Source organism: Silurus aristotelis, assembly GCF_946808225.1.
Source record: "Silurus aristotelis genome assembly, chromosome: 24".
Classification (NCBI taxonomy): Eukaryota; Metazoa; Chordata; class Actinopteri; order Siluriformes; family Siluridae; genus Silurus; species Silurus aristotelis.
This window is the reverse complement of record NC_139597.1, coordinates 6642193-6669721: the sequence shown is the minus strand read 5'-3', so window position 1 is coordinate 6669721 and position 27529 is coordinate 6642193. Positions and strand designations below refer to the sequence as shown.

Genomic DNA, 27529 nt, shown 5'->3' with positions numbered 1-27529 from the left:
ATAATCCTCCTCCATACCTCATCTCAGCCTCAAATTTTCTCAAAAGGTACAGTTAAGAGCAAGGTTATTTATTTGTTTAAGTGTACAAGTTAATTGATCAGTAATAATTGTATTACTGTATACTTTTATTTTAATATGAAGATTTATGGTTGTCTGGAACACAATCTCAATTTACATTATTTCTTATGGGAAGATTTGCACTGATTTACGAGTAAATTGGTTTGCAAATACTTTTCCGAAATGGATTATGCTCCCAAACCAAGGTACCACTGTATGTGTGTGTTATATATATATATATATATATATATATATATATATATATATATATATATATATATATATATATATATATATATATATAAATAAAACCAAAGTAATCAATAAAAATTGGAATAACTGAAAAATGGGTTGAAATTTCCACCACTTGATTTGATTGTAGTCATAGATTGTAGACTACATATGCTGGCTAGACCCCATATCACATCACACCTGGTTCCAAAAGTGGAGATATTCTGGATGTTGGATGTGGGTGTAGGGGCTGTCCTAAGGTATTTTTTTTTATTTTATTATTATTTTTTTTTTTTTTAAAGAAAAGGCAAGACCCAGTTTTCAGATGCATATCTTACACAGATCTTTATTGTCCCTTTAACTATGTTCTCTTTATACAGTGAACAGATTTACAAGCTCTCTCATCAAACATCAACACATTTTTGTCTTTTATACAAACAACTTTTGATGCCTTTTTTTTCTACCTAACATTCACTTTTACCTTCCTTTCTACATGCTTTTTATCGTTCCTAGTAAACTACGTTCATTGGCTTTTCACCAATCCATCAGACATTCGTGCTTCGTTCAGGACACTAAGATGGAACACAACCAAAAGCTGTGATGAAGCTCAATATCAAGAATCAAAAGACACAATATTCTCTCACTGCATTTCAAACAAACGCGCTTATAAACAACATATCTAAAGCCCTCTTACAACATGCAAGTTCCTTGCCTGAGATTTCCACAAACTCTTCTATTTATACAAGCATTTACACGCCATTGTACAAGTAATGCTCCATGCAAGATGCTACATTGAAAATGTATCTGGAAGTTAACTTTCTTATAATAAAAAAAAAAAAAAAAAAAAAAAAAAAAAAGGAAAAAAGCCAACATGGCTCAGTTTTAATTTTACATGAGTAAAATAATACCACATATCCTGATCCTTGTGATTAGTAGATCTCAGTGTCTCAAATCACAATTTGACTGATTTCTTTTGGTTTTCAAGAACAAATGGATTTCAATGAATTCTGTTTTGTGTACAATCCATACAGCAAAGTGTCAAGCTGATAAAACATCATACTGATTTAAAAGGATTATGCTGAAATTCAACCCCCTCAGTAGACTTATATTCTGATCATTTCTTTTCTTACAGCTGGTTTTCCCCCCTTATTGCATTTTTGCATACACAGTTTTTTTTTTCAGCTAAAAGCTACAGTGCTGTTTCTATAAAAAAATAAAAATACAAATAATAATAATAAAAAAAGAGCTACAGTAATTTTCTGATTTCTGGGAATATATATATATATATATATATATATATATATATATATATATATATATATATATATATATATATATATATATAAAAACATTTAATTACAAACAAAGTAATAATAATAGTAATATTATACTAAGAGTAAACAGGGCTTGTGTGGTCATGTTCAGTCTCATACTGGTCACTGAGTGTAAGCGTGTGCATGTGTGTAAAACACATCTCAACATAACCTTTTCCCTGGTCTGGATTTGCTCCCTGTGGTTCGGCTTCGGAGTGTGTAGGGGGGAATTGAAGGGGATATAGCTGCCATTGAGGACAGTAAAAAAACAAAACACTGCCGTAGAACCTCAGGGTTCCAACACACACACATAAATACAAGTTTGGTCTGGACAAGCTTATAGTCCATGTAGAGCGCACTCTACACCATGGTTTCCTTCCTCTTGCCCAAAGAGCAGAGTATACGCTTGTCCTTTTTAGATTTTCTTGGCGATCCAGATGATGTCGAGGATGAGGATGAGGACGAGGATGAGGACGATGTCGAGATGGTGGAAGGTGTGGGGCTGGGAGGCTCCTGGCTTTGAGGCTGATTCTCGTCCGTCTCCTCCATGTGGACGATTGCGGAGGCGGTGGAGGAACGGCGATCGGAACAAGTGTCGCTGGAAGCGTCGGTCTGGATAACGGACATGGCACTACGTAGGCAATTGAGCCACTGCTGCTTGTGGAAGATGTCGTTGACTTGAAGCGTGTGTGACTGACCCTGAGTGGCGTCCTGGAAACGCACACGGAAGATGTTCTTGGCTGCAAACAGACAGTGTTGTGTTAAAAAAATAAATCATGTGTATAACAGTCAATTATTATTATGTCAGCGCATGTAAAACAGAAAAAAACACACACGCGAAGCTCACCTTTATCCGAGTTGCTGAAAGCCCCCCTGAATGAGCCGCCCATGCGCACGTCTCCGTCCTGCAGGTCCTCCAGGACGAGATCCTGCACAGGAATGGGCTGCCGATACACCTGGAAACACTGGCGTTCGTTCCGCATCACGGGTCGCGTGAGGACCAGAACTTCAGTGAACAGGAACACGTGCAGTTTCTACAGAAACACAAGAAGGCTTGGTTTAATGACCGAACGATTCAAGGGCTAAAGTGTAATTCAACAGATTAGATTTGATTAGTGAGCGATAAGCTTTTCTAGTGAAGAGGGAAACGTGCAGGACTCACCGTGCCGCTCTTGTGACGTAGCTCGCCGTGGCACAGCAGGCTCTTGCACTGCTCTAAGCGCGGATCTTTCTGCCTGTCGTCCAAGTACTCCAGTTTATCGATGTAGTACTGGCACTCGGACTCGCCTTTCTTCATGTTAATGTCGGTCAGCACACCCTGAATAATTCTGACCTGCAGATGGGAAAGACACACCGTCATTCCAGAGTTCATTTCTTAATTTTACAACATTTTCAGATAACCCGTGTGTGTTTGGGCAAATCTTTTTCCGAGGATACTCACAGCTTCTTCCAGGCTGCCAGTGTCTGGGTGTTCAGGTGGGGTGTGTCGGAGGATCTCTCTCAACAGGAGCGGGTATTTGACGAGCCGTGAACGGGGGATGTCGAGAAAGCTCCAGAGATCGAGCTTCCTGCTGAAGGGTGACTCAAGACAGCGCTGCAGGAAGTCCTGAACTTTTGGGTCCTGCTTTTTCTGGTCCAGCAGGGCTTTGGCTGCCAGCTGGTTGCTGCAGTATGCTCTGTATGCATTGAGTCTGGGCAGCTATAAGAGGTAATACAGGGTTCATCAATACAGAGTCGCGCACACGTGATTTTAGAAACAAAAAAGGGAATTAGAAATTTTACCCAGTTGACTACAATCTGGCCGATCTCTCGGACTGTCCCGTCAGGGCCGGTCACTCTGGCCAGCTGTGCCAACAGATCTGATGGAACAAAGAAGTTGTTAGGTGCACTGAATGTCAAACGCAAAAACCAAAGCCAAGGCTAGATGAGAGAAATGGATTTCTGTATTCACCTTCATGAAGTGGGATGTAAGCATCCAGATCTCCAAAGATGGCAGTCAACTCCTCTTCAGACATGATTGATAGTTTTAACATTGGGTCATGGTATGCCTGTAAATAAATAATAAAAAAGCAGTCTTTGATCAGTCCACGCTAACATTATTCGGTGTTCTGAAAGTACAGTTTTGTGTTGCCATTCTCACAAGTGCGAATCCACAATGAGTACCGACCTTGCGGGCAAGCTGGAGGTCCTCAATCAGGTCCTGCTCTCCTCGAGATAGCTCAAATATAGCCTGCGCAATTACAAATCAACACAAGGTGTTACTTTAAAAACATGTGGTACATTTAATGTCTAAACAACCCTAAATATTTCAGACTAGTGCGTGCTTTGTCATTCAAAACTTTTTTTTCCTTTCAGATACACAATGTTTGCTTTAATGGCTGACTGGAAAGACTAGAACTCTCCGAGAGGCAAAAGTGCCACAACACTAGAACTCTATTAGTTTAGTGGGGCGATGCACAGATTCTTAAATTCATTTGAGACACTATTTCCAGTCTTCTCAGCCAGAGTACACACCACAATGAATTTAGGAGCCCCCCCCCAAAAAAAAAAAAAGTAAACCAGAAGAAAAAGAAAAGCATCCAAGCCTGAGGCCCTTAGGGTTTAATAAGTCAGTGCAGTCTGATTTAGTAGTGTCTCACTGGGAGACATGGTAAATTTACTCGTCTGGGATGTATGCTGTAATCTGTTTTCTCCAGCGCTTGCTATACGCACCTCTTGTCTTTTTATCTCCTTCATGGAGAAAGCGCCTTTTTGGTGCACGTCCAGAGTTTCAGACCAAAGTGTGCTGTTACGCCGCTTGGGGGGTGTGGGTGCCGCCGCCTTGCTGCCTGCCTTGTGCTGGGGCACGCCCGGAGAGCGCCCGTCGCCCCGCAGTGAAGCCTGCAGAGTCTGACCGAAGCGCCGGACGGCCCCATTCTTTGCGGGAGAGATGAGGTTCGCCAGCGAGGTGACTCGGCCCAGAGGCCGTACGCGCTTAGTACTGGGTTCCTGCACAAGACAGACAGGGGAAAAAATTATAAATACATTAACGGTTGACTTGCTTTTGACACAAATACAAAATGAGTCTCTGAAATCAGCAAAAGAAGCCACGACTAGTCATGGGACATGTTCCCCAGAATCCACTAGCTAGGAGAGAAGGGGGGAGCAAAAGGGAAGATTATTGAGGGGTGGATTTTGGGTCAGACTGGCTGGCGTTTCCTTGGCTGCAAAACTGCAGCGGCAACAGCTGTTGGACACATCATGTGGGACTCCCCTCAGTATGAAAGAAGTACAATGACCTCTTTCTGCCTGCAGCTATGGAGTTCAAGAGGTCTAGGGGCATGTGAGGAATGTACAAGACCCCTGTCTCAGCTGTCTCACTCTAAAACACATTCAAGAAAGTGGTCTCGCACATGCTCTAACTGACATGTTTATCTGTTTTATTCACTTGGTTGTCTTGTCGAACTCATTTTCAGAGGGAATTACGAACTGCTATGAAAATGTATGTCTGGAGAGAGCAGGGGGAAAAGGCAGGATTGTGTGCTTTTCTGCCCCACCCCCCACGGTGACTTTCTATCGTTCCTTCTGTACTCCTTCCTAACGCTCCAGCGTGGCTGAATGCCTCGTGTCGAGACAGGCCCTGAAGCCCTATTGCGTGAGAGGGAGAAGCACACCTGAACCCCTTGTACAAACAAAGTTCCAGCCCCAAAGCCATAACGACTGGGACTTGAGCCAAACTGTACAAACCAGAGCAACAACAAAAAAAAAAAATCAAAGTAAAACAAACCTGACAAGGTGATTTCACACTGACAAACCCAGCAGGATTACTATACACTATAATCACAGTTCTGAAACACTCAAGGGCTTCAGGGGCTGAAAAAACCCCACCATGCTTAAAACTTAAAAGCATGATACAGACAAATGACTGTGTGTAGTCTGTTTAAAATGTACTATTAAATATGGATGCCTGGTTTTCAGTCCAGAAAAAAAAAAGAATGAGACTTCAGTTTGGCACAGCAAAGCTGATGAACAGATCCACCATTCAGACTCGAACTGCTTCAGACAGCTGCAGAGCAGATCTAGTTTACATTAACAGGATGCTGTCTGAGGTCAAGTTATACTGTGCTAACCAAGACCACCAAACGGCAATTTAATCAAACTGAGACTGAGTAACTTATTTCTGCTGGGGACAATAAAGGTGGGAGACCACAAAGTGATTGTCTTCCAGCAAAAAAAAGCGGATGGACAATAAGGGGTTAATAATAAAAAATAAAAATAAAAATTAATCCTGCAGTCTGATGTGTTACTTTATTTTGATATGTTTAATTACATTTGAATGAACGCCATCTTTTTTCTGAATTAAGTCATCTTACACAAACCATGGCCAATGACATCACATGTTTGCGATACACAGCACACAGAGTGTATATTATTTTGTGGAAAGAGCAACATGCAGGCAGACTAATTGGAGATACTATTTCTGGTTTGCTGACTGGGATAGAACTGCTCGGAGAGGAAGTTTTAGCAGGCACTGGACTTACAATGCCCTCAATCTAGATTGCATACTGTGGTTCAGATTGTGGTGGTGTTGGGGGAGCACAGTGGGGGGAATTCCCTGGCTCCCCTGGTGATCCACCACTGAGGAACTGCTGATTAAACAAAAAGTTGGGGGTCGACTTGTGAAATCGTTCGAGCTTCTACGTTCCACAGGTTTTCTCTGCAGTTTTGAAATGTCTCATTCACATTTTTTCTTTTATTTCGACTTCCCATTCAGCTTTCCTGTCAGCTTTACCAGTTCTTGTTTTTCACTTCCGAATCAAATCATAAAGAGGAAGACGCGTTTAAAAGAAATTGGTCGCATCAAATCCTGTTTGCCCGGGGGGACAGGCACACCTAGGCTATGGACTGCAGTAACTCTTAACTTGTAGAATGCTTTTATTCTCCATGTGTGTGCAGTCATGGTGAGGCCCAGGGTCTGCTTTACCTGCTCTTCAGGTCTGTAGTAGTTCATTATAAATGCCTGTTCAGGCACATCAGCTCATCATGAGTTACATTCAAAGCAATACCACTCAAAACAACCATCTAAATCCTCTTAAGAACGACCTTTGCACTCTTGGGAGAACGTATACACCTTAGAGAAACACACCTGTAGTGGCTGCTAGGGCAAAGTTCTCATCGTACTGATAACATTGTAAGCAAAAATAAATAAATTACGCAGCATTAAAATCGCATGCCATTTGTAACAATTTCAGGCTCACCTCAAGTTCTTTGCACAATTGATTCTGATAGTCTATTTTCTGTAGAGTCCGTTTGATGGGCACCACACCAGGTTCATCGTAAGCCACCATTTCTTTCAATAAAATCCACTGGTAATGGTCTGCTATTCCCAAGGGTTATCCACAGAATGTAATCCACAAATAAGTTACAAATATTTAAAAAAATAATAAGAATAAATACAATTTCAGGGAAAGTTGCTTTAAAAAAAAAATCCTTTGTACTTCATTGTTCGCCTCGGTGGCGCTGCCTAACTTCTAAGAGCGCACACAGTGTGCTGCAACAACCTCCAACTTTGTTCTGTTGGATGTGGGAGGGAGGGAACTCTAAAATACTCAGAGTTGGTGAGAAGGGTGGGACCAGAGAGTAAACCACACCCATTTTAAAACAGTAAGGGGTGGGAATAAGCAAAGTAACTTAAAACGGTCAGGCCCTCCAGAGTCTACTGTGTCCGATTTTTCCCAAAATCACACAGGATTAGCAAATGTCCTCAAACATTTTTATACAGAATTCACTGCGTCACTTCACTGCATACCTTCATAAGGCGGTTTACCAGAATGTCCACATTTGCTATGAAAAATAACACCAGATATGTTCGGTTATTTCCACTAAGAATGTGATCAAATTTGTTTTATTGCAAGTAAAAATATTCCACGAAATTGCACCATTTTGGCCCTTTCCAAATAGTTAACATCGAATGTACCAGGAAACAACGTGTTTAAAGCTTAAAGTTTAAAGTTTATGCATAAAGATGATGAAAAAGTCATGCCATCAGTATTTGTATGTTGTAGCACTGTAGGAGAATTAATTTCAAAATAAATCTGCCATTAACATATATATATATATATATTATATATAAATAAATAAAAATTCACACTGTGTCAACTGGTTCTATTGCAACCACCAAAATGAATTTTCCTTAAGCTTTCTGACTAAAGACACATTCAGGATAATAAAAATAAATATAAATAAATAAAAGGATATTGTAAGATGGTGAGAGTGAGAGTGAGGCCTGTGTGGATAAAAGTGGATTGGAACAGCAGTCTCTGTGAAGTTGTAGAGATGAGAGTCTGTACTGAAGCAGGGGTCGTTATCAGGTATGGGGGAAGGGAGAGATGATCAATAGAAATACTAATCATAGGTAGGCTACACCAAAGATGGCTCATGGGTCTCTCTCTCTCGCGCTCTCTCTATTGATTAAAGAAACAGGAATAGGTCCAAGTGTAACGAAGTTTCAAAGTACAAAATCGAGAAACTAAACCAGACCACACCAAAACCAAAGCAGTGACTTAGATTAAGTACACAAAAGGGAATCAGCAGTTTATCTCCACCTAAATGGAGGGCATAATTGACCCCTGAGGTGTGCTGCACAAATAATCTAAGCCTTTAGATTTAGTTTTTACTGCTTATTCTTTCTAAAGCCAGGGCTCAAAGGTTCAGCTGCGCAAATGGACCGTCGCATTGTTGGTGCGAAGGCTTGGTGCTAAACCGGTGTAAATAAGGCTCGTGGATGTGTCCTGAGCAAATGGAGAAACTGTAGTTTAGTGTTCGCTCAGCCTGCTGTGTCAATAGTGAAGTGTGAAAGCTGGTGTTTGCATGTGAAGCTAACTCAGGGGGTTGGGCTTTTTTTTTTTTTTTTTTAAAACAGAGAGCAGGTTCTTGGCTAAGAATGCATCAATTTGTTCTTGTTTGTGTCACTATTTTACATTAAGCACATGACTAAGTAGATTCTACAACCTAGGGTTAGTGCAAATTTGTGTCTCAAGTCAATAACAGAACGATAAAGCCTCCAGGAACAGAATAGCAATAATTACATGACGGGACTGTTTTGACGAGAGGTGTGACGTACATTTTGGACAGCAGGCAGGGCCGAACCTGCAGCGTGACCTGTTCTCTGCCTCCTGTGGAGTAACACCCAGACAGCTGGAGAAATAGGTGTGAAACACAAACAGGTCGTCTCTGCAGAACGCCTACTCCACACTTCACACGCATGATTGAGTCACCACAGTTGAGCCTGGCAGGACCAGACAAAGCTATTTGGTTCAAATCTTGGGTATTTGCCATATAGCTAATTAGTCCACCCTAATTATTACAATTTGTCAAACTAAATTATGATTGGACTATAGCAGGTCATGGTTCAACAAAAAGAAACACTGTTTTAGTCTGATATGGTTAACCATAAAAATTGCACATGTGGCATTTATGTGCACTTTTTTAATTATTAAAAAGTCAGACATTATGGCAAATCTGGCTAAATTGCTAGAATGCATACATCTATGAAACTACATGATTAGATAAAATATTATGGCTTAAATATTAATGTATTCTGTGTTGTCTAAACTTTGCAGTGTGTAAATAAGAAAAAGCACAAAGCTCAAGAGTCTTGCCTCTGTGAAGTTGAGCTGAATGCTGCCCTCTTCTGGTGGCAAAAATATTTCCCTGACCATTTTGTTTGTCGGGGAAAAAGAATATATAGGTGAAATGGATTGGTTTTCCGATGCACCAGGTATAGTCATTTCTCTGATGGTGCTGCTTTACAGCTGCACACCTGAGACATCTGATTTCAGTGCTAATGATTCACACATTACCTCAGTAAAGTCTGACCCCATAATATAACAAGCATGCTGAAAACAAACACTGCATAACCATGGTGAAGTAACAGCACTAGTCATAGAGGAGTGGGGATCCTACACATGGTCTAGGAGGACACCTGCTTACAGACATGACTGTATCTAACCCACACAGGTCGAGCAGACAGGTTGAGACCATGTGCAATATGGTCACTGGGCAAGTCTGTACAATTAGGGGGGCTTACTGTGTAAAATACAGAGAAGCTTATATTTTATTTTTGCTCATAATTTACATCAATATTCTTTCTCTTGAACACACAGCTTCAATTCTAAAACAAAGTTACACGCTACACAAGTCTGAAACAGGTTACACGGGTAATTGCTGAGCATTTTCTTTAGGTACTTTCTCATTTCTGATTAGTCGTGCCTACGCCATCCGGTCGTGAGCTGTAAAAATGAAAGCAAACACACTCTGTAAATTGGAAATGCATGGATAAAGAGGAACAGGAACTAAGTCATTTTATAATCCATATTTATGCATTGTTTGAATAATACCAGAATCTTGGACTTGGTTAGGTTGAGGCTTAGAGACTAGGAATCAATGGTTAATACAAAATTATGGCCAAAAAATAAATAAACATATCTGACATGCATGCAGTAATGAAGCAGAAGTAAATGTAATTCGTTACTGTACTTAAGTAATTTTTTTGTGCATCTGTACTTTACTGAAGAATATATAAATTGGGGGACTTCACTACATTTCAAGTCAAATATCTTTTTGATTCCTTTTTATTTATGAGCGGATAAAAACGTAACTGGTCAACCACCTCCCTGGGTCGAGCGCTTGCGCCTTTTTGAACGTGTTTCATTTCCGCTTGATGGTTTCTACTCATCAAGAACCTACAGTTCAACAGCAAGCAGAACATTTTGAGACGAATAAAATGATGGAAGAAACTTCTGACTCGAACACGCCACAACACCCGTGGCCTTAATTGCGTGGTTAATTGGAGTAGTTGAAAAGAAGGTTTTGGGCTCATGAAAATTTTAATAGATATCAGTGTTTGACTCATTAATATTCTATTAATAGATCTGTGTGCTGATAGTTACAAAGTCTATTCACATAAGTTGTTTAAGCACAAGTTTTGTGAAACAAATGATAATAGGAACATTATAGACAATAAATTAAAGTACTTTGAATTATTGAAGAAATAAAAGAAATTGTGATTTATTTTTGGTTTTTGAGATTTGAATTAAAAGAAAAAGAGGCTTCTTTTCAGAAAGGATCTAAATTCTTGGACAATTTTCTTAAACCTACACATAATCTCTGGACTGTGGAAATGACTTTCTTTTTCACTTTACACTAGACGATCGATTACTCAGTAGTGGAAATTCTTTGCATAAGAAAGCACACCCACTAACAGAACTGGTTGCCAAATGGTGTGTTTGTACATACTGGTCTCTGACAAATACACAAACAAAAAACTTACACTTTCTTGTCCCTGCATGCTCACGCTTGTTATTAACAGTAACTCACTACACAGGAAAGAATGCATTTCTATACTCAGTCATTTGTTGTTTGAGTTTCCAAGTGGATCTATCTTCATTTCCGGCCGATTGTATCTGATTTGTCAAGATGCTGAGTGTTTTACAGGAATATAAATGTTTTAATTTCTGACTCATTGAAATGAACAGTTTTAAAATTGATAAATTGAAAGCAAAGAATCTGCTCTCACTCACTCGATCACTCGATCACTCGCTCACTCGCTCACTCAGCATATGGGGGATTAAAATACAACAGTGTCTTCAAGCTAATCATTACAGATGTTAGGTGATACTAAAGGGTAGAAAAAAAAAAATCTGCAATGGGGGTCCATATCCACCCCGTCCTCCCTCTTCCACAGGAAGCTTTCGCGCATATGAGTGAGTGTGCTGTTGTGTTTGAGGAATGGGTGGGGTTGGGGATGGTCTGCATCTTGCTGCGGTGTGAGACAGTAACCACAAGACTGAAGTGAAAAGAGCAGATGTGCACTTTACACAGAAGTAGAGGTTTCAGTCATGGTGTGTGGTTTAAATGTACACTGAAACACAGTTCATCGAGGGTATCAAATTGGGGGAAATTGGGATTCTTTACTGTTTTAACATGATGGCATAATTAAGGCTAATGAAACCTGTCAAAAGGGAGGTATAAGTACAAGGAGTCTCTTATTACGAAAAGGAACCAATTTGAAGAATTTTAAATAATGAATTAAAAAAAAAAAAAAAAAAAAAAAAACAGTAACATCAGGTTTACAGACAAAATAAGCAGGTCTGAGAAAGAGATGATTATAGTGGCATAATATAAAACACAGTGTGTGTGTGTGCATGAGGCAGAAATGCTGCTACTTATTATCATGACTGTTACCGTCATGTGTATAAAGATAGTTACTGCTGTGTGTGTATAAAGGAATAATCCATCCCTGTCATGTCATTTGTACTTGTACTCAAATCTACCTGTCTTGCTTGCTTCAGCAAACGTGATTTAAATTTTAAGATTGACTTTCTTTAATTTATCATTATGTAAAGATCGCCTACATTATATATAAAAAAGAAAGAAAAGCACACCAGTACCATCTCTATCGTGGTCTTATATTAAAACGATTTTTTTCAGTGCAGATGACCAAGGTCTAAGTGTAATGCTTTTCCTTTGGCTGACCGTCGTTTTATTTTAATAGTTTATTTAGTTCCAGTTAAAAGACTCATTATTGTAATAAATAGCTCTGGGTTGTGTCTGATTAAGATGATTTACTTGGGTGATTTATTTCTTTGTTCACCAATGAGTGTTGTTCAGGTCATTGATGTGTATTAGAAGATGTATCAAGGCATTAATGGGTTTCATACCACTGTTCTATAGTGTCCCCTAACTATCACCAATTGGCAATAGTATCGCTCTTAGCTTTAGAAGGGTGTAGACTGCTGTGGCAGTGACTAAGTTCACAGTATTTTTGTCCACACCCTGTTCTTTACTTTCCATAATGTCCACACACGCATGGTAAAATGGCGGAATAAATCAAGATAGATGGTTGGATAAATGGATGAAAAGATAGATATAATCTCATTATATACCAAATACCAGTAGCTAGTCGCTAGAATTGTCAGCTTTAGAAGAAAGATAGATAGACAGACAGATCGATCTGATACCAACAACCAGCAGCTATTCGCTAGCATTAAGTCATCTTATTCTTTACTTAATTGTCTGAGAAAGAATTGCTTACATAGCCTGTAAATTTATCTGACAAGATATTTACTAATTTGAAACCAGGTGTGCATGTACTCTGTTGACAGCAGTGAAGATACTGACTGAATTCTTGTAACGCGAAATCGCCTTAATAAACAAGACATGAGTTTATTTTAGTTTTTGGAGCACCAGGGAACTGGAGGAACATTGTCTCATTTCGCTGTGTACTGCATCAGCTATATATGGTTGAAATGACCATAAAAGCTTCTTGATTTGACTAATACATAATAATTGGCCATTTTAAAGGTGCTGATGCCACATTTTTGCCAGACATTTTAAATGCCCAACTTGATAATACACACACAAACTCACCTTAAAATCAAAGCTGCATAGACTGACTGCATCTTCCTCTTTATCCCTGCGTTTCCGTTTCTGTAGAGAGACAAAAAAAATGTTACAATTCGATAACCACAGGCTCTGTAATTGAAAGCAGAAATGTTCTCGCTGGCCAACAAACAAAAAGCATTTCCTCAATACACATGCTCACCAAACACTATGACTGTGAAAAGAAGCAAGGCTGGTCTCTCTCATTCATTCATTCGCTGCCTGCTGCTTCAGACACGGTGGCCTGAAGGATGGGTGGTTGCTTAAAGCATACGTTACTGTGGTTTACAATGTCCCACAAGGAGGCCCATCAAAACTCAGGAAGGCCATCATTACCCCCAGGACACTTTAGCATCTGCATGTGTAAATGTGAAGATGTGTGTGGTGAGGCTCAGCGAGTAAAACGTGTAACCTGCATTGTGTGTGCGCAAGCTCGCAGTTCACTGCAGGAAGTCAATTCACAAACTAGTAACAAAAAGACATGCGGTCATGATGGTTTATGTGGTGACCCACTTACAACTTCATAAACGAAAAGGCCCATAACACTGTATAACACTGTATGAACCTGTATAACCCATTTGTGAGTATTGCATTAACACCAAACCACGTGTGGGTCTGAGTTAAAAGAACAATCATTAACTGGTTTCAGTATAACGTAAAACAGAGGCTCTCGATGTAAAGGGCCATTTAGCAATGGCACAGGTTACATGATTTTTCTTGAGATCTTACAGTGATTAGCGAATTTGGTGTTTGAAGGAGTCTAATCCAAACCTCAGGAACTAAAAAACTAAATCACACTATATGAAGTAAATAATTTTACTTAGAAGTAATGTGCTTTATTGGTGTCAATTTCCGGATTTACCACTGTAGTTCCAATAAAATATACCTGTACATGATAGTGGAAGAGTTGGATGATCTGAAAGTTAAGTCTGACTAAAGAAGCTGCTCGGATAAATAGTGACCGTTTCGATCCAACCAGATCCATAACCATTATAACTAGACACAATTATAAAATAAAGCTTCTCAAATGTTTTATGTTATAAAAAAAAAAAACTATAACTTGAGGAAACAACTATAATCTAGACAATAACTTATTTCTAAAAAACACTCCTAACATGAAGCGGAGTTATACTGAGATTTTCATGATTCTATGCAAATCAACAAATGCAAAAGATTCACTTGAACAATTGAACAATTAGCTCAGACCAATCCCATGCCATGTTTGATTCCATGTTCAATTTTCACACGCGCAAGTTCCATCCCAACTTGCAGTTAGTTCCCATTTAGTGTTTAGACGGAAGTAGCAGAGATCTTTGTTGCCCCTGGTGAGTTTTTAACTGGTTATCACACAAGCCAAAGTATAGCTTATTAGTATAAATGTGTTATTACAACATATAGTATAAACTGTGATACATATTTATAGATTTAATTTCAATTCCGGAGTAAAAACGGGAGCTTTGAGGATGGATTTGGACTGTAGTTAATGTCAACAGTCTGCTACACTGTCTCAGGACCTACAGTTTGCTTCTGATCATCACATATCTGCAATAAATGGACATTCGGTGCAACGCAGATGAGGATGGGTTCCCTATCGAGTCTGGTTTCTTCCTTATGCCATCTCGAGGAGTTTTTCCTTCCCACAGTTGCCACCGGCTCGCTCATCAGGGACAAACGTACACATATAAAGAACATATAAATTTTTTATCACCACGTTATCTGTGAAAAGCTGCTTTGAGACAACGAAAATAAAAATGAATTCAATTTAATTCAATTCAATAGAGGTCTTTTACAAAAAGCAACGAATGCTAGTGCGATGACAAACAGTAATGCGGGTAAGAGCTACTCAGCCTACCTTTAATTAGGCATTCAGTGTTAACTGCTCTGTAATGTGACCGCAATTGGATGGGATAAATGACAAGCTCGTTTAGAAAAATCCCCCTTCGGAGACAACAGGGAGAATCAATCAGGCCTTTGATGAAAAAACTTAGCTTGTACTTAGAAAAGGTTAGATAAGCACAAAGAAGGTTATTTGCAGTCCAAATAAACAGAAACCAGCATTGAACATCTTTAATGAGGAGGGGCCATGATGTTATCTGGGTGAGAGTCCACAGATTTCTTAATGCTAAGAACAGTCTTTATTGCTGCATACCGTTTCAACTCTTTACCATATTGCTGACTAGAACAGTGATATAACTATGTTTAAAGAATCTCTAACCTTAAATGGTTTTCCCAGGTCTACTTTCAACCTGAGTTTAATCAGAAACCCTACCATAACAAAAAGCAGTTACACACTGTACAGACTATGGAAAAGAAATAGAGGGAGATCAGTGCTGTGGACTGCCAGACTAAAATGGAAAGGAAAACAGTGCAGAGTGCCCTGTGGTCTGAATATACAACATGCCTGATGGGTATTTTCACAGCAACATCTGCTGACAGAAGATATTCGGACATCCCCTCCCTTCCTAAAACGTCTAGGATTGGACACTGTTTTTTTATTTCGATTTTCCACACACACACTCTGAACGTGGTGAGGAAAGAGATAACACATGAACAGTTGGAAATTCTCCACAGATACAGAAATATTTAGGCTACATATGAAGACTAGTCTAAACTTTGCTCATCAATAGGGAATAACTCCCGTCTCACCTCCCACTCAGGCAAACGGTATCAGGTTTAATTGAACCGCCCTTGAAAAAAACAAAAACAAAAAAAAAAGGTTATCTTCTCACTTGTCCCAGCAACAACCCCATGTTCATTTTGCTGAAAAATCCAAGGGAGAAATAATGGAGACAGCAAATATTGATACAACAATGCATCTAATTGAGACAGCTTCACCAAGTTGTGGCAGAGACTCGGTGCAGCTAATACGTTTTGACGTTGATGGTGGCTGGTGGATGAGAATTAGAAAGAAAATGGGGAGGGGAAAAAAAAAAAAAGCTTGTTTTTGCTTTTGAGACAGTGACAGCCAATCTTCTGGTAATTTTGGAAAATCTTCAGGAAAATTCAACTGTCCAAGAAAACCAGTGAGAACACTTTATTATTTTTTTTTAGGTATTTGCCCTGAGGCTTCCCAACTTGCTTTGACTCGGGCAATGGAAATACGCCCACATCAAACACCTTTTCCCCACCTTCACCATAGCACAAAATTCGATAAAAAAAACAAAAACAGAGATGAGGTGATTGTTAAACTTGTGCATCTTTTACTTCGATAAGCTTTTGAAGGCGAGATAATAAAGTGCCAACTGGAACCTTAATAAGCTCCATGTGTTCATCTGATGAGCTAATGCGTGTACGTGTTCTGGGGGATACCTTTATATCAAAGCAATCATTTGGCACAGGATAAAGAACCTGCTTCTCTTCCTCTCCCTCTGATTCGCCTCAGAGGAATGACGCCTCAAATTTCACTTGCCTTCATAAACAGTGGAATTCACCCGGCCTCTTTATTTCCTCTTTAATCGGGCCTCTTGCGCTCTGTTCTCAATCAGACACCAGTTTACACTTACTTCAAATGGCACTTAACTGATCCAGGAGGAATAGGCGCTTTGTAAATTCTCTTATGACTGTGAGAGGCAGAGCTGGACAAAGGAAAGCTTGAGGTATCGTAGGATCAGATGTTTATCTGAGGCAGCTGGGCCACAGACACGCAAAGGAATTCGAGCTCGTATGGAAGGATTAACCTTGTCTAATGGAGTAGTCGCTAAAGGGCGGCACTAACGTACAACAAATAAAGTAAATCTTTTTCGAAAGAAGCTTCAGTGACTCGGCTTTTGCCCTTTTTCACCATCGATCCAAAATATCTGTGCATACGGGTATCAAGTTGTTCAAAAGCCCAGTATGTTCCATTCTTTGAATTAAAACTTAGAACCACCAAAAAACAATGGTGTCAAATTGAACACCACACACACACACAAAAGATCAATAAATCCCCATTATAACAGATTTATGCTTATTAATATAGTGACACCAATAAAGTTCCACCCTGAACTTTTTCCTTGGACTCAACTCAACAAGATCATGATGTACTTTGTTTCTTATGAGGTCATTACTGAAGCATGTGATGGATGTGCCCAGAGTTAAATCACACAATTCTTCCCGACTGTTTAGCTCCTCATTAGTAAAACCGTAGTTTATAATAATTTATAATGTTTATATTCATGGATCTCAATGTGGGGTCTATAATCTAGAGCCTTGGGTGTCGGTCATTTAAAAACAATTTTTTTTTGTTAAGTTTAATTACAGTTTTATAAACTCATCATTAATCAAAGACAAATCTATAAATAATGTCAACTGCATCTAATGATTTTAAATAAACTGGGTTCCATGTGTAGAAATTTTAACTCAAATAAAAAGAAAAAATGAAAACCTGCTCCTATTTGCTAATGTACAACAGCTAGTTCTAGTCCACATCTGAGGGGTTGAGCAGAGTTCCAAAAATGTCTTATTTACTAAAACCTCAACGGGACAGTTTACTCTGTGCACCCATGTTCGGCATGTAAAATTCCCCTTCTCCTAACCATTCCAATAAAACCGTTACTACGGCAGAGTTACCGACATCATCAGCACACATGGCCATTGAAGATGTTCATTAATAACGTCTCATTTGAAACATAAAAGGGATAAACGGGAAAGCCAATATTACTGGATGCTCTTTTTATGAGAATGTACAAATTGTTTTTGTTCCTTTAAGAGTCTCATGAGCATCGTTAGGTTTAAAGAGTAGCAAACATGGCAACAATATCAGTCATACTGTAATTCTCAAGTCATAAAACATGGCTCAGTGTATAAATATGATCGGCATTCCTGAAAAAGAAAGAAAATAGTTATAAAAATAGGCAGTTTCTAATTAATTGGAATCCTAAATGACTGCTCCCTAACCTCTGACTCGCAAGTTCTCTGGAACAGCTGATGACTGACCTGTGAAAGGCTCTAATGGCTTTCTGCAGTGTTCCAAAGGTCAGTACTGTGCAATGTACAAAACCCGAAATCCTTGTTAGTGATAACTTGAAAAGCATACATTTTGGAACCGTAACACACACACACGCACACACAGGCTTGAGAGTTTAGTCTGTGACCTGCATTTGAGGATGAACAGAACTAGACTGTCAACAGCGTTGATGGCCAGGGTCACAACACAGGACAGGAAGAGCCACTCTGAACACACACACACACTCAAGCCCTATGTTTGATGTTTGATGACAAGTGAATCACTTTTATGCACAAAAAACATGTCCCCCAGCTTTCTGGGTTTATATCCATTAAAAATACCACACGCATAAAAAGCAAAAACGTCTCAGTGGAATGTCAGCTATACCTGAGAAGAGACATTCTATTGAACTCGTACTATTTAAAACGGTTATGTACTTACCAAAGTGAAGTCCCACTGAGGGCCGGGGGTGGGAAAGACAAAAGAACTTCCTCTTCTCAATGAAGGCCTACAGCAAACACAGAGTCATGAAATAAGGACAATTGTCAAAACACAAAGTGCTTTAAAAGTAGAGGTGACAGATAATAGATTTTACCGATACGTAGGTTGGATCTTACCAATTACTAACCAACTAATTCACGAACAATAGCTTTTAGGATAGATAATGGACAAAAATAAATAAACAAATAAATAAATAACGCAAAACAGTACTGAACCTTATGATAAAAAAAACAAACAAAAAAAAAAACTGAACTGAATCATGAAAACTTTTTAAATTAAATAAATATGAATATATTAATTATACAAAAAAATCTAATAAATTTTTTTTTATAAACGATAAATATAATAGCGCTCTCTGTGCACCATGTCGAAAACAAACAGCACGTGGTGTCACTGATTCGCCTCTAGAGGCTGCTCTCATAATGACAGCGAACTTCCTCAGCCACTCATCAAGGATGCTACATGGAAAAACTTGATATGGATTTTTGATGATAGTTTGAGCAATTTACTATCAGTGCCGATTAATTGGAAAACCCGTCAACTTCTATTTAAAAGTACAAGCAATTTCAAAGTTTCATCAAAAAAAAAGAAGAAAAAAAACGTGTCTCTGAGAAGTTCTTAGGCAGCACAAAAAAAACATTATATTAACAGAATATCAGAGAATCTTTACTAGCGTGGTTGTATTAACCTTACACAGTTCATATATTATACATGACACCTGTCAATCACCTCAGGCCTCTTTGACCAACATGAATACCTGGCCACATTTATGCTCATAGACAAAAAGACAAATTCCCACAGCTATGCTTCAAACTCTAGTGGAAAGCCTTACCAGAAGAATAGAGACTATAATAACTGAAAAGCAGAGACTAAATCTATGAGAGCTCAAACATTTGTTCATATTTAGATACAAATGTGAGGCAGGAACTTGTCTGTCATCCATTATTACATTTTGTAGGTGAGTGACAAAACCAGGAAAGTGTATCAAATTGGAGCTTTTACTTACCCTATTTGATAGCTAACAAATGTAGTGTTCTATTCACACACAAGTCATGCATCGGCACTCCTCTAGTTCTATAACTTCTATAAATGATTAAGGCTATGTTTACACTAATCCGGATATTTAAAATGTGCGGCAATGACTAAAACGGCATCATCGAGCATTTGTTGACGGAAAACGCTCGGTGTGGACAGAAGGCCAAAATGGAGAGAAATAAAGATGTACAAAAACGCATTCAAGTGTGGACACGGCCTTAAGCTCATTGGCCACAATGTGGTGCATGTAGCTGTATTAAAACACACGTGTTACGTACCACACCCCAAACCTAGTGTAGTGCTGTTTTCTGTGATGCTGCATCTTCAGCTGATGGTGATGCAAACGCAAGCAGACAGCGGCAAAACTGCCAAACATAAGCAGTCTCACCAACTCTAACCAAAATCTCTAGCGTCTGCACTCATTCAGAGGATCCAGCGCACTCCCTCTTCTCTGAGGGCAATTCCCTCTCAAGAAGCAGTGCAGCTCTTCCTTTATTTGGGGACTGGTAACAGCTGTGAGTGTGGGGTCATGTTGACACAGATAACGAGTCCTTTTTCAGCTGCACAGGTGAAAACCCCCCTCTCAAACACACTCGTGTTCATCTGCTAATCTGCAATGTGGTGAGTCTGAGTGCCTTTAACCACTCAGTGACAATCTGAGTAGATCACTTACAGTGGTCCACAGTGGTCATATTGATTTATTTTTTCTTTTCAGATAAAAACTAGTGCTTGGGAACAGACGCAATGTCTAACATTATCTATGCAAACCTACATTCAAGACAAGCGGGGAAAAAAATTGCCCTTGTAACTACTTTTCTCCACAACCTTCGCACTACTGCGATAAAACACAAGTTAATTACATTTTATAATTTGGCGCAAAGATTTTTAGGGCTATATAAATATATAAAAATAAAATATATAGAATAGGAATAGCTAAAAAGAAGGAAAGGAAGCGGCAAAGCTTCTCGATAAATAGCATTCACCTACTTTACACACTGACAAATTGTGCAAAACTGAGATTTGCTTTATAAGTAGTATAAATAACACCATTCAACTTTTACCCATTGATAGCTGATTAGGTCGAACAATGGCGGGGTAAACATCATATCTACACTTCTCTGACTTTTAAAGGCACATGAGCACTTTGGCATTTGTAACATTCTGAATCGAACGGTTCAAAGTGCCTTTCACTCAAGGGACACGACACTTGTCTCCATTCAGCTGCTATTCCACATCCATTTGTTATTGCTGCACATGGGGAATGTGGCCTCAGCTAACAGAGAGGTGTAGGCAGTCAGGGTGGTCTATAAAACCCTTTTAGGGCTTGACGATTCACGTTAGCTTTGTTCTCTTGGTCCTGTCTTAGGTCTGTAGTTGCTTGGGCTACAGTCTCTCCACACACAACTCTTTATTAACTTTACAGTCAAGCAGCAATGCAAAAGAAAACAGAGGATGTGACCCGAGACATTTAAGAAGCAGAAGAAAAAGCAGGTGCTGTTCTTTAACACTGTGGCCAAAACCCACACTGGTCAGCTGAATCCTCTTGTACAGACCTGTATTTAAGCGAGATGTGCATCACTCTTAAACAGTGTTTTTGAGAAAAAGGTGAGCTCATTTTTAGTGTATGAGTGTAGGTGTGATGTGGAGATCATATCACTGTAGCATAAAAGGTTAGAAGATTTGTGAAAGAGAACGTGATATGGGTGAGAGAAAAATAAAAGAATGAGCGGTAATTGCCTTAAGGCTGAGAAGAATGCCAACGTGAATGCCGGATTATGGTTACCGATTGATCACAGGAAATAAAATGCAAGCCCAAACTATGTATGTCTGTGGTGCATGCCTGATGTGAGAAAAGCAAACAATCAAGTCTCAGTATATAATCGCTTGCATTGGAATGATGCTTCGCAGACCAGGGACATCTCTTTTCGCAAATATATTTGTCTCTACATTAGAAAACAAGTGCAGAGAGAGACAATGAAAGAAACAAGAAACTCCCTCAGCACCAGTTTGCTTAGCTATCTGAATGGTCATGGTCAAAAATCCTAAAGGTCAGCAGTGCAGAATCATGAAAATGCTTCTGATGGTTAATATTGTGATCTTGGTGTTTCAAAAATCCTAAATCGGGAGCACCACGATGGAGTGACTCTTCCGTAGCTTATGTGACTCCCACTGCCTGTTGCAATACAAACATCAGCAAAGGTGTGACATTAACAAATCATTAAGCTTATACTGACCATGGCTACCAATCTGTCCCCTGTTGATAATTCACATGCAGGGAGTGAGTTACGATGGTTTGACTTAAGATTTTTCGATTGATGATAGCGATATGACAAAATTGTAATGTTTGTTTTTTTTTGCGTTTCAGGTGTTTTTATTTCATCACTCTCCTTCTTATCAGGATGGCTCGATACCAGGTATACTGCACATCCCTACTCTGTAGCTATGTAATTAACTAGCTATCTAGGCTATACGGCCAAAAATATGTTGACACCTGTCCAGTAAATCCAGTGGAAAAAAAAAGGTTTTCCTCTAGATTTTTTGCTCATTTTGCCACAAGAGTATAGTTGAGGTCAGGGACTGTTGTCCAACGAGAAGGCCCGGGGTGAAGGCAATGCTTCATTAAGCTTTCATGGAGCTTGCTTTGTGCATAGGGGCAGGTTTGGGCCTCTATAAAGTTATTCTATACAATTTTGTGCTTCCTACTTTATGGTATTTAAGAAAGACCTACATGTTGCATGGATCTGTGCTGGCTAAAGTTCCTTCACTTTAAAGCTGAAACTATTTTTTCATTGAGGTTGCTTTGTGCACAGGAGCATTGCCATGCATTCTTTCGGTTGCCCGCTGGGTTAGCTAACATAAATCATTGCTATAAACCTCGGGTAAATAAAATGATACTGAACCAACAATCCATAGCTGAACATTTTGAAAAAATAGTATAGATAAAAAAGAAAACTCTGAAACCCATCCACCCTTCCTCCCACAGACTGTCAAACACACAGTGGAATAAACTGTCAATCTCACTGGTTAGAAAGGACAACAAAACAATGCTATATTTCACACAGAATACCTCTTACATCATCCTTTTCACGCCCACACAAACGCCATGGGCCATTTCTGACAGACATGAACCTCAAAGCCAGAATGACAAGCCTAAATCAATAGAAGATGAAACCTTATTAAATATTGTCTGTAGGGTAATTTGTACTGACAGCCTGCCTCTATTCTACTGCTCTGCACCTAGAAATAATGAGAGACGGTGTGGAAATGATTCCTTATGGGTGTTGTCTCTGTGTTTAAAAGCAAAGCTTATCAAACATGAACAGCATAAAGCCCAAGAATGCAAGTTATAGATTAGAGTAGTACTTAACAGAGGTAGATTGTTGATTGCTGGAACTATAGGGTAACGGCAAAAATCCATAATGATAGTTTTTCCGGCTTACGCCAAGGACCGCCTGAGAAGGTCCGCTATCATTACGAGAGCGGCCTCTAGAGGCAAATCACTGACGCCACGTGCGGTTTGCTTTTACATGAGACTGCACAGAGAATGCTATATTTTATATAGTTTTACAACTTGATTATACAATTATATTTGTTATTAATATATTCATATCATTTAGCACATTTTCATTCAGTTCATTTCATTTCTTACTGTAATAAAGTTTAAGAAATATTTAACATAAAGCGTTTGTATTTTTTTTTTATCAAAACTATCGTTTGAATAAATTGGCAAAAAGGATCCGAGCTAGCTATCGGTAAAATCCATCAGTTGACCTCTACTACACAAGAAATACAGTTGCTATTTGTAGGGTAATGATGATGAAACGGTGTTGGTCACTGGAAAGCCTCTGGGGAGTGTGTGTAAGTAGGGATGGTTGGCAAAGTTCTATGTTTTTGAACCTTCTAAAGAAAGTATTGTGTAGCTGGGAAAACACTAGTCATTAGGATCTCATCAGTGTATAAAAAGCTTGTTAGAAGCTCTGACTAATAAACAATCAAATCATTTACCTCATAGTTCTTTAAGATCATTTCATCTGAAATTTTACTTATGTTGCATGTACAAAATAATAATTAATAAAGAAATCAGCTTTCTCCGCATTTTTTTTTAACAATCTCCCAAAAGTTCTTTTCTTGATTCTGTTGTTTTTCTTAAAATAACAGAAAATTTAGTTTTCTTTATCTTCATTGTAAGACAGAGTTCAAGTTGTGAGTGTGATTAGTTTTTCTTCTGATGTCTGTGGTTCTGTTCAGCCACGGTGCTCCCTTTAACAACAGCAAGGCCATATTACCTACTGCAGTTTATCAGCAGTACATGACAGAATGGTAAATGTCTAACTTTGGTAGTAAAAGTAGAGGCTTTTAAATATAGTTCACTTTTTCCAGGGAAGCAGAAAGTTCCCAGAGAAGCAGAGAGTTCCCGGACAAGTCCTTTGCTAGCAACTTCTTGATTTTATTTTACACTGTGACAGTGACAGCCTGGTGCGATACATCCATGTATGGCTCAGAAATGTGGAGATTCCTCTGAAGTTCTGTTGGCTGTATGTGTAAAAGTTGTAACCGTGTGTGCAACGAAGAACCTTTTGGCCAGCATGTGGTTAGTCTACATAATGCTGCTGGTGTTGATAGGATGTGTGAATCTACAGCTTCATCCCATTATCACCACTTAATACCATTCTGCAAGAAATGGCTAAATGAAACCAGACAGTGATTAACTGTTTGCTTTTCCTGTTATTGTCTGCAGGTTTATGTTTCAGTCGAATTTTGAAATGTTACAGTTCCTTTCGTAATATGGGCTTTATAAGCGTTCAGAAGTAAAGGCAAGTGCAAACACGAAGTCCTGTTGAAGCTATGCACTTATGCCATGAATTGTTTTTTGTTTCGTTTTCCAGAGAACCGCACCACTGATGTCAAAGGATGTCTCCTTTTCAGTCACCTAACCCCTTCCTCTTTTTTCCCCCCAAATAGCAGAATGTTGAAAACCACTCTTCATGGGTGTCCAAGTAAGTTTTAAGTTACTTTTTGTTACTTAATGTTCTCCTATGTAGCACCTTGTTCCTGTGGGAAAATTGTTCCATCGTATTCGTACCGTCGAAGGTTGAAACAACAAACACCTACTTAACTTTTTTTTTTTTTTTATCATGTTGACTGAGTGCTGATATAAACATGTTGGAGGCAGGGATTTTAATATTTCACAATGTCTGGGATATTCTGTAAATAAATTTTTGATTGGTGCATCAATGTTGCACTGTACTTAGAGCATGCTCGAACAGGATAATAGGTCGCTTTAAATTTGTTTTTTTCCGACATGTGAAACGTAAATCCTGTTTGCAGATTTTTTTTTACCTTTATTGATCAAAAATATGTTTTTATACACTTTCCTCTATATCTGCACAATGTTCTATACATAATAGCTTTAAAATGCTATGTTGAATGTTATGGAAATGTTTTACGACTATCTGGTGTCATCGCTGTTTAGCACCAAGCCCCCTTGGACCTTGCACAAGGCCCCTTGGCGATAATGGAGATTGAACCCGCAACCTTCTGGTCAGTAACAAAAGGTTTAATCACAGAGTTACCAACTACACTAAGGACTTGTGGGAAAGGGCTCATGGAAAAGACTAAATAAAGGCTTGTAAAAGGAAACCAGCATTCAGAGTGAGTTCCAGTGTAAACCTGCCCAATGTCTGGCTCACAACTGAAGCAGCTTTGATTTGATTTTCATGGTGAAGACATTGTATTAGTGTGTACGCAGCTCCACCACGTGGCCAACGGAGGAATTACACAATTCAGTAACCTGCCACCATAAAAAAAAGAATAAATAAATAAATAAAAAATCTTACACTTTAATTTTAGTGCTGCATAACCATATATGTTCAGCTTATTTTTCATTCGATGCTTTTTTTGTCTCTTTTTACTGTTGGATCCACTGTAAACAAATTAAGCTTTAATCAGAAAATTGTGATTAAAAATACTACATAAGCGCGAAATATACGTAGATCACCAGATGACGATCGAAGAATACATTCAAATCACTAAAAAGAATTATATTTTATGATTTATTTAAATAAATATATTTTAAAAAAGAGCAGATGACTTCGAATAGTGTGCAAACCAATTTCCGTTTTGAGTCATTACTTTATGGGGAATACTCAAGTACCCTGATCACACAGGAAATTGTTGTTTTGATTTAAAACCGGATGAAATGCACGGTGAAATATCCCGCTCAGAGATCCGCCATGTTCTGCTCACCGTCGGCTGTTGTTGTTGCTGCTGCTGCTTCCTGGGGGTGAAGAATCCTGCGCGGCGAAACTCGATTTTCTCTTACAGCTCGCTTTCCTTTTCGGCCTCTCGTTTGTCACCTCCGGCACAGATACTTGTGTTTCCGGTGTTTCCTCCATTATTATCCCGAACCGAAGATGAGCTGCAAAAGTTAGTAATGCAAACTATATAGTGAGATTTATATAGATGAAATGTTAACGGGGGGAAATGTGTGAAGCTAAGTGAATATGGCCGCGGTGTGTTTGAATATGGCGGAAGCTTGAATTGTAACCAATCAGAAAGATAATAGGGGGCGTTGCTAAGATATGGGTTCGACTGGGCGGGGTTAGGGTGAAGGCGGTTGTTCTAGTTGCAGTAGAGAAGCGCCATTGTTTTAACCGACATTGTGGTGTTAGAATAAGATAAGATAAACCTTTATTTGTTCCACCGTGGGGAAATTTCCATTTTACAGCAGCATAAAATGTGCAATTTATGAAGCAGATGGAAAATATTAACAACAAAAAAAAAATAGTACAAACAAACAAATTGCATTTGGATATTTCACAACAATTAAATTATTGTTATTGCACTGTTTAGCAATTTACAGTTTTTAGTATTAACAATGTATATTAGTTATTAGATTACTTTTTTTTTTAAGTGAACTTGCATTCTTTTAGAATAAAAAACCAAACCAAATTGTTTATCTTAGAAGTAAAAACTATGAGCAAATACAAATTGCTGCCATCTTCTGGTTACAAAGAGTTCATTCAAAGATAATAAACTAAACCCTGAACTCAAGCAAATCTACACAGTTATTTACATTTATGGAATTTGGAAGACATCTTTATCCAGAGTGTTTTATATCTGGGCAGTTGAAAGTTAAGTGACCAGCAGCTCGGTGGTGCTGGGATTTAAACTTGTGCCGTTCTGATCCAGAGTCCAATGCCTCAATAACTGAGCATTTTTATTCATTATTTTATGGATTTATTCATTTTAGCTATGAAAATGCTCAAAAACCACAAAATCTTGATAGCTCAGAGGTTATAGCTCAGAGGTTAAGGCATTGGACAAAAGGTCACAAGATCAAATCCCAGCACCACCAATCTGGCATCACCAATGCCACTGCTGGGCCCTTGAGCAACAACTGCTCACTTGTAAGTTGCTTTGGATAAGGATGTCTTTCAAATGCCATAAATGTAAAACACTAAGGTTAGTTATTGAATCTGGTTTTCTCGTAAATTTTTTAGTACTCACTCTATCCCAATCAAACCTAGAGCAGATCTATGGCCTATCCAACAAACACTAGCATAATATTTTCTGTCGAGATCACTTTTAAATATTAACATTACAAATTGTCATATATAACAGAGTAAACGACTGAGGGAAAGTGGTAGATCAGTGCTTAAGATGCTGGGCTTCTGATCAGAAGGTCATGAGTTCAAATCCCACCCCACCACTGAGGTGCCACTGCTAGGCCATTAAGCAAGGCCCTTAACCTTCAACTTCTCAGTTGTATGAATGAGGTAATTGTAAGTTATTTGGATATTGCATCTGCTAAATGCTGTAAATGTACTTGATTGAATGGTAAATGTCTGACTTCAGTTAGTAAAAACAGAGGCCATTAAATATAGTTTACTGTTCCCAGACAAGTTCTTTACTAGCAGTGTCTGGATTTTATCCACAGCATTTCTACTGGACATACTTATGTATTCTTTGTAGAGATATTTCAGACATCCTGGAAAAGTTACAGCTTGGAGTTTATACATCCATGTATAGATATGTAGAGATTAAT

General features: G+C 38.8%; 1 protein-coding gene across 2 annotated transcripts; it reads right to left on the bottom strand.

The window, feature by feature from the left end:
- Window positions 1-606: 606 nt before the first annotated feature.
- On the bottom strand, window positions 607-25995 carry net1 (neuroepithelial cell transforming 1). Of its 2 annotated transcripts, XM_083528844.1 has the most exons (11): window positions 25729-25995; window positions 18388-18454; window positions 13011-13070; window positions 4314-4589; window positions 3769-3831; window positions 3553-3649; window positions 3384-3460; window positions 3043-3300; window positions 2764-2934; window positions 2449-2635; window positions 607-2341 (listed from the first exon to the last, which is right to left on the bottom strand). In XM_083528844.1, exons 1-11 carry the CDS (start codon window positions 25875-25877, stop codon window positions 1962-1964), a joined length of 1785 nt encoding a protein of 594 aa, XP_083384970.1. In that variant the 5' UTR covers window positions 25878-25995; the 3' UTR covers window positions 607-1961. The 2 variants fall into 2 exon arrangements, with proteins under 2 accessions (XP_083384970.1, XP_083384971.1); XM_083528845.1 differs by lacking the exons at window positions 13011-13070; window positions 18388-18454; window positions 25729-25995 and adding an exon at window positions 6839-7165.
- Window positions 25996-27529: the final 1534 nt, after the last annotated feature.